The 14,369-nt window shown below is 43.6% G+C and overlaps 1 protein-coding gene across 1 annotated transcript in view; it reads right to left on the bottom strand.

Moving 5' to 3' along the window:
* Positions 1-14,369, bottom strand: part of LOC106604568 (alpha-1,3-mannosyl-glycoprotein 4-beta-N-acetylglucosaminyltransferase B) — a 171,130-nt gene that overhangs the window by 92,882 nt on the left and 63,879 nt on the right. The window contains exons 2-4 of the mRNA XM_045718039.2: positions 3,990-4,169; positions 3,574-3,717; positions 2,414-2,547 (exon numbers count right to left, since the gene is read on the bottom strand). Coding sequence (XP_045573995.1) covers positions 2,414-2,547; positions 3,574-3,717; positions 3,990-4,169 — 458 coding nt within the window. The remainder of the gene's footprint in view (positions 1-2,413; positions 2,548-3,573; positions 3,718-3,989; positions 4,170-14,369) is intronic.

Genomic DNA, 14,369 nt, shown 5'->3' with positions numbered 1-14,369 from the left:
AGGCTGCCAACTCAAGAGAAAGCTTAAAACTGTAACTAGTGCCTGCAACCTGGTTCAGGTTATCAGTCAACCTACCAGGGTAGTTACAAACAGCACAGGAATGAAATCATCAACATGTATTAACCACATCTTTACTAATGCTGCAGAAATTTGCTTTAACACAGTATCCAATTCCATTGGATGTAGTGATCACAATATAGTAGCCATATCTACGAAAACCAAAGTTCCAAAGGCTGGGCCTAATATAGTGTATAAGAGGTCATACAATAAGTTTTGTAGTGATTCCTGTGTTGTTGATATTTGCTGAATATTTGAATGGTCTGTGGTGTGTAATGAGGAGCAACCAGATGCTGCACTTGACACATTTATGAAATTGCTTATCTCAGTTACTAATAAACATGCACCCAGTTACCCTGGATGTAAACAGTAATGTTTAAAACATTTTGATACAACAGTAGCTAAGAAGGGGAGAAGTTTGTCCATAATAAATTGCTGCTCTGCCTTCGTAACAGCACTATCAACAAGGCAGGTCCTACAGGCCCTAGTTTTGTCGCACCTGGACTATTTTTCAGTTGTGTGGTCAGGTGCAACAAAGAGGGACTTGCAATTGGCTCAGAACAGGGCAGCACGGCTGGCCCTTGGAAGTACAGTCGTGGCAAAAGGTTTTGAGAATGACACAAATATACATTTTCACAAAGTCTGCTGCCTCAGTTTGAATGATGGCAATTTGCATATACTCCAGAATGTTATGAAGAGTAATCAGATGAATTGCAATTAATTGCAAAGTCCCTCTTTGCCATGCAAATGAACTGAATCCCCAAAAAACATTTCCACTGCATTTTAGCCCTGCCACAAAAGGACCAGCTGACATCATGTCAGTGATTCTCTCGTTAACACAGGTGTGCATGTTGACGAGGACAAGGCTGGAGATCACTCTGTCATGCTGATTGAGTTAGAATAACAGACTGGAAGCTTCAAAAGGAGGGTGGTGCTTGGAATCATTGTTCTTCCTCTGTCAACCATGGTTACCTGCAAGGAAACACGTGCCGTCATCATTGCTTTGCACAAAAGGGGCTTCACAGGCAAGGATATTGCTGCCAGTAAGATTGCACCTAAATCAACCATTTATCGGATCATCAAGAACTTCAAGGAGAGCGGTTCAATTGTTGTGAAGAAGGCTTCAGGGTGCCCATGAAAGTCCAGCAAGCGCCAGGACTGTCTTCTTAAGTTGATTCAGCTGCAGGATCGGGGCACCACCAGTACAGAGCTTGCTCAGGAATGGCAGCAGGCAGGTGTGAGTGCATCTGCACGCACAGTGAGGCGAAGATTTTTGGAGGATGGCCTGGTGTCAAGAAGGGCAGCAAAGAAGCCACTTCTCTCCAGGAAAAACATCAGCGACAGACGGATATTCTGCAAAAGGTACAGGGATTGGACTGCTGAGGACTGGGGTAAAGTCATTTTCTCTGATGAATCCCCTTCCCGATTGTTTGGGGCATCCGGAAAAAAGCTTGTCCGGAGAAGACAAGGTGAGCGCTACCATCAGTCCTGTGTCATGCCAACAGTAAAGCGTCCTGGGACCATGAATGTGTGGGGTTGCTTCTCAGCCAAGGGAGTGGGCTCACTCACAATTTTGCCTAAGAACACAGCCATGAATAAAGAACATATGCTCCGAGAGCAACTTCTCCCAACCATCCAGGAACAGTTTGGTGACAAACAATGCCTTTTTCAGCATAATGGAGCACCTTGCCATAAGGCAAAAGTAATAACTAAGTGGCTCGGGGAACAAAACATCGATATTTTGGGTCCATGGCCAAGAAACTCCCCAGACCTTAATCCCATTGAGAACTTGTGGTCAATCCTCAAGAGGCGGGTGGACAAACAAAAACCCACAAATTATGACAAACTCCAAGTATTGATTATGCAAGAATGGGCTGCCATCAGTCAGGATGTGGCCCAGAAGTTAATTGACAGCATGCCAGGGCGGATTGCAGAGGTCTTGAAAAAGAAGGGTGAACACTGCAAATCTTGACTCTTTGCATCAACTTCATGTAATTGTCAATAAAAGCCTTTGACACTTATGAAATGCTTATAATTATACTTCACTATTCCATAGTAACATCTGACAAAAATATCTAAAGATACTGAAGCAGGAAACTTTGTGAAAATTAATATTCGTGTCTTGGCAGCAGCTAACGGAGAACGTTAATAAATATATGTGTAAATACACACACACACACACACACACACACACACACACACACACACACACACACACACACACACACACACACACACACACACACACACACACAAACAGACACAGAGTTCACTGAATAACTTCAAAAGCTCCTGAAGGGACTACAGAGGGCAGAGACGTCATAGCAGAACACAAACATGTCTGGTTTTATCTCACCTCAGCTATGAAGACCACAATGACACAGTCCTCCTTCTCTGCCGCACTGAGCTCAGTCATCAGAGAGCTGAGGGTGTCCGTCAGGTATGAGTGGACCTCCCTCTTCACACTGGGCACGCCCATCACGATCGATACTGTGACAGACACACACACAGACCGGTCACAGTCAGTACAGGGAGGGAAGGAACCAATGATGTGCTAGATTGGGTGGAATGAGCCAGTCAGTCTATATTTCACAACAGAGACAGAATCACTTGTTTTCTGAAGAGAGGGGGAAGAAGAAAAGGTGAGAAAGAAAGCTAACCAGATGAGGAGAGAGAAATGAGAGGGCAGGATGGAGTAGGAATAGGGGAGAGTAGTTGAAGGACTTACATGCACAATAGTACAATGTTGGCAACACAATCTGCAAATCTGTGAAAAATAACAATGCCCTGCAATGACTGATCAAATGCAAGAGAATAATACATAGTCAAGGCCGAACTACAATTCAGGTATTTTTTACCAACTTCCCATTCTCATAAGGAGGAAGTCCAAATCAATAGCCGTGTTTGTGCAGCAACAGTTGATTCTACAACCCTGTACTCTTCCTCACCCTCCCCTCCTCTCCCATTGTGAGCTAACATAAGTAGACCCTAGTGGCCGTCTTCTCAATTTATTACGCCCATAAAACGTACTGCAATTACTGGAGGGGAGCTAGCGGTAAAGTCCTGGCTCGCGCTCTACAAGGTACCCTCATGGACGTGGCCCGCGTAATCCATTTAGATGGGGTTTGGTGGCCTAAACGTAAATCACACACACACACACAGATTAATTATTGGCCCCTTTGAGAGTCTAGCTGGCTGTCTGGAGAGTTTGGACGGCCTCTCCAGGGGAGTGGAGGTTTATGGGGTGGGGAGGGGGTGGGGGGGTTAGGAGGCTTGCACCCCAGGGAGGGAGAAGTCTAACTGGGCTACTGGTACAGCCACAGTGGTGCAGAGAGCCAGAGAGGGAGGTGATGAAGGGAAAAATAACCAATGCTGGACAGAGAGCCAGAGAGGGAGGTGATGAAGGGAGAAATAACCAATGCAGGACAGAGCACACTGGTACTGTTGTCAGAGGAAGGGTGGGAAGAGGTGGAACTAGGAAAGGATGGGGATGAACGTGTGTGTGTGTGTACTGACCCCCGGTGCGTCCCTGGCCCACGTGCACAGCAGGCTGCAGGCTGCTCTCCTTCGCAAGGAGATGGGGCAGGTGATGGAAGATACTGGGCAGCTGGAGCACATTCTTACTGGTCGTCACGTTCCACAGCTTCAGCTTGGTCTCATCTATCACACAACGAATACATGCACACACCACACACACGGACGAATGCACGCACACAGATGCGGAGCACGCACACACATTTTTTTTCATACACACGAATGCACGCACAAACACACAGGGGTCGGAGGGGGGTCAAAATTAAAAATCTGATTTGGTTGACTGGTTCTGACAAGCTGACTACCTCCAACTGGTTCTGAATAGCGCTGGCTGGTTTTGTCTGGTTCTGATTAACTCTTAGTACTTTTGACTGGTTCAAATTAGTTTATCCTCTTACCAGATAGGCTGGCCCAGGTGCGATTGATGTCCCTAAGGGCCTGCTTTTCAGCGATGGCCCTCTTGATCTCGTCCAGCACCAGGTTGAGCTCCTTGGATCGCTTCAGGTTCTCCTGCTCGGCAGAGTGCAGACGTTCTCTCAGGGCCAGAAACTCCCGCTGGTAAATGTCCACCACATCACCTACAGAGAGAGGAGGGAGAGTGGTTTGTTAAAAAAAAGTGTTCGAATCTTATTAACTTTCTTCTGTGATTTGCAGTTTTGCATAATATTACATGGTTTCAACTCCTTGAAGGCCAATACATTCACTGCTCGTTTCATGCCAATAAAGCATGTTAGAATTGGAATGTGAGAGAGAGAGAGAGAGAGAGAGAGAGAGAGAGAGAGAGAGAGAGAGAGAGAGAGAGAGAGAGAGAGAGAGAGAGAGAGAGAGAGAGAGAGAGAGAGAGAGAGAGAGAGGAGAGAGAGAGAGAGAGAGAGAGAGAGAGAGAGAGAGAGAGAGAGAGAGAATCTGTTCGGCCCTTTAACAAAAAACATATAGCAAAACCATATAAATGATCAAATACAAATCTTAGAATCAACTATTAAAAACTACCAGAACCCACTGGACTCTCCAATTACATTGAATGAACTACAGGACAAAATACAAACTCTCCAACTCAAAAAAGTTGTAGGGTTTGTGTCATTGATGGTTTCCTACAGGAATTGATATAATATACAGAACACATATTCCAATTGGCTATACTAAAAAACTTTAACATCATCCTTAGCTCTGGCATCTTCCCCAATATTTGGAACCAAGGACTGATCCCCCCCAATCCACGAAAGTGGAAACAAATTTGACCCCAATAACTACTGCGGGATATGCGTCAACAGCAACCATGGGAAAATCCTCTGTATTATCATTAACAGCAGACTCGTACATTTCCTCAGGGAAAACAATGTACTGAGCAAATTACTGAGCCGCTTTTTACCAAATTACTGTACGACAGACCATGTACTCACCCTGCACACCCTAATTGGCAAAGGAACAAACCAAAACAAAGGCAAAGTCTTCTCATGCTTTGTTGATATCAAAAAAGCTTTTGACTCAATTTGGCATGAGGGTCTGTAAAACAAATTGATGGAAAGTGGTATTGGGTGAAAAACATACGACATTATAAAATCCATGTACACAAACAAGTGTGAAGTTAAAATTGGCAAAAAACAAACACATTTCTTTCCACAGGGCCGTGGGGTAAGACAGGGATGGAGCTTAAGCCCCACCCTCTTCAACATATACAGTGCCTTGCGAAAGTATTCGGCCCCCTTGAACTTTTCGACCTTTTGCCACATTTCAGGCTTCAAACATAAAGATATAAAACTGTATTTTTTTGTGAAGAATCAACAACAAGTGGGACACAATTATGAAGTGGAACGAAATATATTGGATATTTCAAACTTTTTTAACAAATAAAAAACTGAAAAATTGGCCGTGCAAAATTATTCAGCCCCTTGACTTTCAGTGCAGCAAACTCTCCAGAAGTTCAGTGAGGATCCCTGAATGATCCAATGTTGACCTAAATGACTAATGATGATAAATAGAATCCACCTGTGTGTAATCAAGTCTCTGTATAAATGCACCTGCTCTGTGATAGTCTCAGAGGTCCGTTTAAAGCGCAGAGAGCATCATGAAGAACAAGGAACACACCAGGCAGGTCCGAGATACTGTTGTGGAGAAGTTTAAAGCCGGATTTGGATACAAAAAGATTTCCCAAGCTTTAAACATCCCAAGGAGCACTGTGCAAGCGATAATATTGAAATAGAAGGAGTATCAGACCACTGCAAATCTACGAAGACCCGGCCGTCCCTCTAAACTTTCAGCTCATACAAGGAGAAGACTGATCAGAGATGCAGCCAATAGGCCCATGATCACTCTGGATGAACTGCAGAGATCTACAGCTGAGGTGGGAGACTCTGTCCATAGGACAACAATCAGTCGTATACTGCACAAATCTGGCCTTTATGGAAGAGTGGCAAGAAGAAAGCCATTTCTTAAAGATATCCATAAAAAGTGTTGTTTAAAGTTTGCCACTAGCCACCTGGGAGACACACCAAACATGTGGAAGAAGGTGCTCTGGTCAGATGAAACCAAAATTGAACTTTTTGGCAACAATGCAAAACGTTATGTTTGGCGTAAAAGCAACACAGCTCATCACCCTGAACACACACCATCCCCACTGTCAAACATGGTGGTGGCAGCATCATGGTTTGGGCCTGCTTTTCTTCATCAGGGGCAGGGAAGATGGTTAAAATTGATGGGAAGATGGATGGAGCCAAATACAGGACCATTCTGGAAGAAAACCTGATGGAGTCTGCAAAAGACCTGAGACTGGGACGGAGATTTGTCTTCCAACAAGACAATGATCCAAAACATAAAGCAAAATCTACAATGGAATGGTTCACAAATAAACATATCCAGGTGTTAGAATGGCCAAGTCAAAGTCCAGACCTGAATCCAATCGAGAATCTGTGGGAAGAACTGAAAACTGCTGTTCACAAACGCTCTCCATCCAACCTCACTGAGCTTGAGCTGTTTTGCAAGGAGGAATGGGCAAAAATTTCAGTCTCTCGATGTGCAAAACTGATAGAGACATACCCCAAGCGACTTACAGCTGTAATCGCAGCAAAAGGTGGTGCTACAAAGTATTAACTTAAGGGGGCTGAATAATTTTGCACGCCCAATTTTTCAGTTTTTTATTTGTTAAAAAAGTTTGAAATATCCAATAAATTTCGTTCCACTTCATGGTTGTCTCCCACTTGTTGTTGATTCTTCACAAAAAATTACAGTTTTATATCTTTATGTTTGAAGCCTGAAATGTGGCAAAAGGTCAAAGTTCAAGGGGGCCGAATACTTTTGCAAGGCACTGTATATCAACGAATTGGCGAGGGCACTAGAACAGTCTGCTGCACCCGGCCTCACCCTACTATAATCTGAAGTCAAATGTCTACTCTTTTCTGATGATCTGCAGCTTCTGTCCCCAACCAAGGAGCGTCTACAGCAGCACCTAGATATTCTGCACAGATTCTGTCAGACCTGGGCCCTGAAAGTAAATCTCAGTAAGACAAAAATAATGGTGTTCCAAAAAAGGTCCAGTTTCCAGGACCACAAATACAAATTCCACCTAGACACCGTTGCCCTAGAGCACACAAAAAACTATACATACATCGGTCTAAACATCAGTACCACAGGTAACTTCCACAAAGCTGTAGACGATCTGAGAGACAAGGCAAGAAGGGCCTTCTATTCCATCAAAAGGAACATAAAATTCAACATACCAATTAGGATCTGGCTAAAAATACTTGAATCAGTTATAGAACCCATTGCCCTTCATGGTTGTGAGGTCTGTGGTCCGCTCACCAACCAAGAATTCACAAAATGTGACAAACACCAAATTGAGATTCTGCATGCACAATTCTGAAAAAATATCCTATGTGTACAACGTAAAAGACCAAATAATGCATGTAGAGTAGAATTAGGCTGATACCCGCTAATTAACAAAATCCAGAAAAGATTTCTACAACCTTCCATAACAAAGACATCACCTACATAGAGATGAACCTGGAGAAGAGTCTCCTAAGCAAGCTGGTCCTTGGGCTCTCTTCCCAAACACAAACAGACCCCACAGAGCCCCAGGACAGCAACACAATTAGACCCAACCAAACCATGAGAAAACAAAAAGATAATTACTTGACACATTGGAAAGAATCAACAAAAAAACATAGCAAACTAAAATGCTACTTGGCCCTAAACAGAGAGTACACAGTGGCAGAATACCTAACCGCCGGGACTGACCCAAACTTAAGGAAAGCTTTGACTATGTACAGACTCAGTGAGCATAGCCTTGCTATTGAGAAAGGCCGCCGTAGGCAGACCTGGCTCTCAAGAGAAGACAGGCTATGTGCTCACTGCCCACAAAATGAGGTGGAAACTGAGCTGCACTTCCTAACCTCCTGCCAAATGTATGACCATATTAGAGACACATATTTCCCTCAGATTACACAGACCCCACAAATAATTCGAAAACAAATCCAATTTTGAAAAACTCCCATATCTATTGGGTGAAATACCACAGTGTGCAATCACAGCAGCAAGATTTGTGACCTGTTACCACAAGAAAAGGGCTACCATTGAAGCACAAACATCATTGTAAATACAACCTATATTCATGTTTATTTATGTTCCCTTTTGTACTTGCCCTTAAATTGAGAGAGAGAGTGAGAGCGCGAGAGAGCACAAGACCACGAGAAAGAGCGAGAGAGGGAGGACAGATACAGGAAACAGGTGGAGAACGAGAGTCAGTTAACACAAACACATAGACTACACACAACCATAAACGTCAGCCTACTGCATCTGTACATGTTCTTTATTAGACATACAGAGAGAACACATGGACAACATAGGACAGTCCTTCCTTGGTGACTTTATGTAGCTTTTAAAGCAGTGTTTTACTGTGGTCCTGCAGGAGCACTTTTCAAGCCATTACCCATCTTAACAGCTTGATCAATAGGCACGAGGCCTGGACTGATACGTATCGATCATTGTGGACGAATCACCTCACTGAACCCACAGATTGTTGGCCGAAGCGACAGATGCCTGGTCCCAGACCTGTGTGTGCTGTCTTGCCAACTCCTTTAGCGTGACGATGACTACTGTAGTTGCCAAGACAGCACACACACAGGTCTGGGACCAGGCTAAAGTGACCTCTGGTCTAGAAGACATGTTACTGTAGTTGGTATAACGCTGATGTAGAATGGTAACATCTCTGTCATGAGGCTAGTTTAATGTGTAATCTTGACTTAATAGATAGTGTTAACAGTCTCGACAGCTACACAACCTGAGAGCAAAATTGATTTTCTCTGAATCTTGTGTCCATTACATTATAAGGCTGAGTATATCTCCATCACAGGAGGCTGGTGGCACCATAATTGGGGAGGATGGGCTTGTGGTAATGGCTGGAGTGGAATGAGTGGAATGGTATCAAATACATCAAACATCCATTTGCGCCGTTCCAGCTATTATTATGAGCCATCCTCCCCTCAGCAGCCACCACTGATCTCCTCGACAGAGAACAGGCATATCTAGGTATGGATTAATGGTAAGATAGAGTTCTCTCTACACAAATGTAATAAAAATATAAAATAAATGCTTGTGAGATTCTTGTGAGCTAAACATGAAGGTGGTCTCTACAGTCATAAATCCACTAGGAACGGGACAGATTGTCAAGGTCAGAGCTCAGTCTCATAAAGCATACGAATAACATAATACATATATTTAACGACATGTTGCAAGGATTTTCTGTGAACAACAGAGTATGATATAAATCTGCAATGGACAGCCTCAAAAGTAATGGACTACACAGGGTGCCAATTTGGGAAGCAGAGCAGGTGTTTCCAGGTCACAGACCTCCCTCTCTAAGCTGCTCTCACTCATATTCCTCCCCTCCTCTATTCCACCTTCCTTTTTCTCATTATTCCTCTTCCCGTTGCTCTCTAATAAAAGAGAGCAGGGTTATACTGCTGCTGCTCGCTACTCTATGCTAGATGCCCTCTCTCCGAACTGATACACACACACACACATACACACACTCACTCACTCACTCACTCACTCACTCACCTCACTCACTCACTCACTCACTCACTCACTCACTCACTCACGCAAGCACATGCCCACGCGTTGTTACGCACAGCACTAGATATGCATACACAGACCTTGGGATGGACACGCACACAGACACACACAGGACACGTACAGCTCTGCAGATCGCGTCAAATTGAAGCGGGTGGGAGAGAGAGAGAGAGGGCAGAAAAAAAGCGATATTTCAGGAAACATGGGACTCATGTTTCACTAATGCTCTCTGAACCTAAACCCCAGCGTAATCCCTGACATCACCTAGCCCTGATGCACACCTCGTTAACCGTACAGCAACCCAGGCTTGAGATGGGACAGCAGGGACTTTAAGTGGAAAGGTACAACGACAATCCAATGTATTGTACAAACCTACTGAGAGGCAGTCAAAAATCAAGCAATATTACATAATCAAAAAAGGGAACAGGGGTGGAATAGCCGTCTATGCTGACAGCTATGGTGGAAATTGTTTTTGAGACAAAGTTCTTTCACTCTCGGGAATTGTGTCACACCTATACACTTCTTGTGGGAAGTAGGGAGGAAAGTGGGGAGGAAATTAGGGAGGAAAGTGGGGAGGAAAGTAGGGAGGAAAGTAGGGAGGAAAGTAGGGAGGAAAGTAGAAAGGAGAGTAGAGAGGAGAGTGGGGAGGAAATTAGGGAGGAAAGTAGAAAGGAGAGTAGAGAGGAGAGTGGGGAGTGGAAAGTAGGGAGGAAAGTGCCAGGAGAGAAATGAAAGTGTAGAAGAGAAATAGACTGTCTAATAGCATGAAGCTGGGGAAGCCGTGTTTAAATCCCGCTGTGGCCACAGACATGATGACACACAGGCTCAACACCTGAGTTTGGCCTCTCTAAAGCATTGATAGTATTAGGGACTGCTAGGGGACGATGTCGACATATTGCAACACTGTGTTAAGATTATTTCTAATTTTCCCCTCTCTATCGGTGGTTCTCACTCCCTCTCTTCTGCTCTCCATCAGTCTTGCTCTCTCCGTCAGTGTAACAGTCTTCGTCGTCTGAAGGAGATGAATCATCAGACCAAAACGCAGCGTGGTAAGTGTTCATGCTTATTTTAATAACCGAACACAGTCTGTCTTGCTCTCACCGTCTGTCTTGCTCTCGCCGTCTGTCTTGCTCTCGCTGTCTGTCTTGCTCTCGCCGTCTGTCTTGCTCTCGCCGTCTGTCTTGCTCTCTCAGGTCCATCTCTCTTGTTTTCTCGAGTGTGGCAAAACCCCAAAGAGACAGAACGAGCAATCATTCAGAGAATGCCTTGTCAAAATGTGGTATGGTGAAGAAGATTGTGTGTGTTTATGTTTGTGTGTGTGTGAGTATGTTACCATACTCTGAGGTTGTGTGTGATTTGTGGACCCCAGGAAGAGTAGCTGCTGCTTTTGCAATAGCTTATGGGGATCCTAATAAAATACCAATTTGCGTAGATGCAGATAAAGACAGAAAGAGAGGAAGCTAACGCTCCCACACAAAATCTCTGCCAGGTCACCCGTGATACAAGTCAGTATTCGACGTCCATCCACGTCTTGAGGACATCTGGAGATGACGTGGGAACCGAAACGTGGATGAATGTCTAATTTTGGCATGAGACCGTAAGAGCTAGTTGCAAAATCTAGTCACACACACACTTCCCCCATCCTAATGTGGAGTTTTAATTAGCATTCTGCATAATTATTTATCTCCTGTATCTTAATGATGTTAATCACTGGACGGTTGTGTATTAAGTGATTACAGAGCCCATCTAGATGGGTGGCAGCATGCTGCATCGCTACAAAACAATAAGGAACATAATGCATAATGCATGGCTCTGGAATATATTACACTATGCAAAGGACTAACCTCCTCAAGACCTGCTTCTGGTGTGTGTGTGTGTGTGTGTGTGTGTGTGTGTGTGTGTGTGTGTGTGTGTGTGTGTGTGTGTGTGTGTGTGTGTGTGTGTGTGTGTGTGTGTGTAAACGCCCAGTGTGTGTTATTTTGTAGGTGTGTGTACGCATTATGTTACTCTTATTATGTGATTGTATACATGTATGTACACAGACACAGACCAGTGATGCACAGTGCATTTGGAAAGTATTCAGACACCTTGACTTTTTACACATTTTGGTAGGTTAAAGCCTTATTCTAAAATGTATTAAATACAAAATATTCCTCATCAATCTGCACACAATACCCCATAATGATGAAAAAAACTGAAGTACCTTTGCTAGAGACTCGAAATTGAGCTCAGATGCATCTTGTTTCCATTCATCATCCTTGACAAGTTTATACAACTGGATTGCAGTCCACCTGTGGTAAATTCAATTGATTGGACATGATTTGGAAAGGCACACACCTGTCTATATACAGTTGAAGTCAGAAGTTTACATACACTTAGATTGGAGTCATTAAAACTAGTTTTTCAACCACTCCACAAATGTATCGTTAACAAACTATAGTTTTGGCAAGTCAGTTAGGACATCTACCTTCTGCATGACACAAGTAATCTTTTCAACAATTGTTTACAGACAGATTATTTCACTTATAATTCACTGTATCACAATTCCAGTGGGTCAGAAGTTTACATACACTAAGTTGACTGTGCCTTTAAACAGCTTGGAAAATTCCAGGAAATGATGTCATGGCTTTAGAAGCTTCTGATAGGCTAATTGACATCATTTGAGTCAATTGGAGGTGTACCTGTGGATGTATTTCAAGGCTTACCTGTGTGATTATTTGTGTCTATGTACTCTCCTAACATAATCTAATGTTTTGCTTTCGCTGTAAAGCCTTTTTGAAATCGGACAATGTGGTTTGATTAATGAGAGTCTTATCTTTAAAATGGTGTAAAATAGTTGATTGTTTGAGAAAATTGAATTGTGGTATTTTAGTTGGTTTTGTATTTCGCGCCGTGCGATGCCATTGGCTGTTGGCTAGAGGAACGTCTGTCCTCAACAGGTTAAAGCTTGGTAGCAAATGGGTCTCCCAAATGGACAATGACCTCAAGCATACTTCCAAAGTTGTGGCAAAATGGCTTAAGGACAACAAAGTCAAGGTATTGGAGTGACCATCACAAAACCCTGACCTCAATCCTATAGAACATTTGTGGGCAAAACTGAAAAAGCGTGTGCAAGCAAGGAGGCCTGCAAACCTGACTAAGTTACACCAGCTCTGTCAGGAGGAAGGGGCCAAAATTCACCCAACTTATTGTGGGAAGCTTGTGGAAGGCTACCCAACACATTTGACCCAAGTTAAACAATTTAAAGGCAATGCTACCAAATACTAATTGACTGTACTAACTACTAATACTAACTATTTTTCTGACATTTCACATTCTTAAAATAAAGTGGTGATCCTAACTGACCTACGACAGGGAATTTTTACTAGGATTAAATATCAGGAATTATGAGAAATTGAGTTTAACTGTATTTGGCTAAGGTGTATGTAAATTTCCGACTTCATCTGTAAGGTCCCAGAGTTGACAATGCATGTCAGAGCAAAAACCAAGCCATGAGGTCGAAGGAATTGTCAGTAGAGCTCCGAGATAGGATCGTGTCGTGGCACAGATCTGGGAAATGGTACCAAAACATTTCTGCAGCATTGAAAGTCCCGAAGAACACAGTGGCCTCCATCATTCTTAAATGGAAGAAGTTTGGAACCACCAAGACTCTTCCTAGAGCTGGCAACCCGGCCAAACTGAGCAATCTGGGGAGAAGGGCCTTGGTCAGTGAGGTGACCAAGAACCAGATCGTCACTATGACAGAGCTCTAGAGTTCCTCTGTGAAGATGGGAGAACCTTCCAGAAGGACAAAAATCTCTGCAGCACTCCACCAATCAGGCCTTTATGGTAAACTGGCCAGACGGAAGCCACTCCTCAGTAAAAGGCATGACAGCCCGCTTTGAGTTTTCCCAAAAGGCACCTAAAGACTCTCTCAGACCATGAGAAACAAGATTCTCTGGTCTGATGAAACCAAGATTGAACTCTTTGGCCTGAATGCCAAACTTCACGTCTGGAGGAAACCTGGCACCATCCCTACGGTGAAGTATGGTGGTGGCAGCATTTTGCTGTGGGGATGTTTTTCAGTTTCTGAATGTCCTTGAGTGGACCAGCCAGAGCCCGGACATGAACCCGATCGAACGTCGCTGGAGACACCTGAAAAGAGTTGTTCAGCAACGCTCCCCATCCAACCTGACAGAGCTTGAGAGAATCTGCAGAGAAGAATGGGAGAAACTCCCCAAATACAGGCGTGCCAAGCTTGTAGTGTCATACCCAAGAAGACTCAAACCCTGTAATCACTGCCAAAGGTGCTTCAACTGAGTAAAGGGTCTGAATACTTATGTAAATGTCATATTTCAGGTTTTTATTTTTTATAAATTAGCAAACATTCCTAAAAACCTGTTTGGACCATTATGGGGTATTGTGTGTAGATTGATGATGAAAAAACAAACAATTCAATCCATTTTAGAGTAAGGCTGTAACGTAACAAAATGTGAAAAAGTCAAGGGGTCTGAATACTTTCCGAATGCACTGTATAAGCTAGTGATAGCTAGTGAATGTAAGTCAATCAACCAAAGATGATTCTCATTGGATGGTTCTTCAGGTCTGGGGCCTTAGAGGATCATGGGAAATACAAACCCGTCTTCACTCTGTCTTAACCTTTGACCTATAGCTGTGTTTGTGTGTGTGTGTGAGTGTCTGTGGTTGTTTGGGTGTTTGCAATTGCGCACACCTGT

This window comes from Salmo salar, chromosome 05, assembly GCF_965601325.2.
Source record: "Salmo salar chromosome 05, fSalSal1, whole genome shotgun sequence".
NCBI classification, from domain to species: domain Eukaryota; kingdom Metazoa; phylum Chordata; class Actinopteri; order Salmoniformes; family Salmonidae; genus Salmo; species Salmo salar.
The sequence above is the reverse complement of the archived record's forward strand: the minus strand, read 5'-3'. Positions and strand labels throughout refer to the sequence as shown.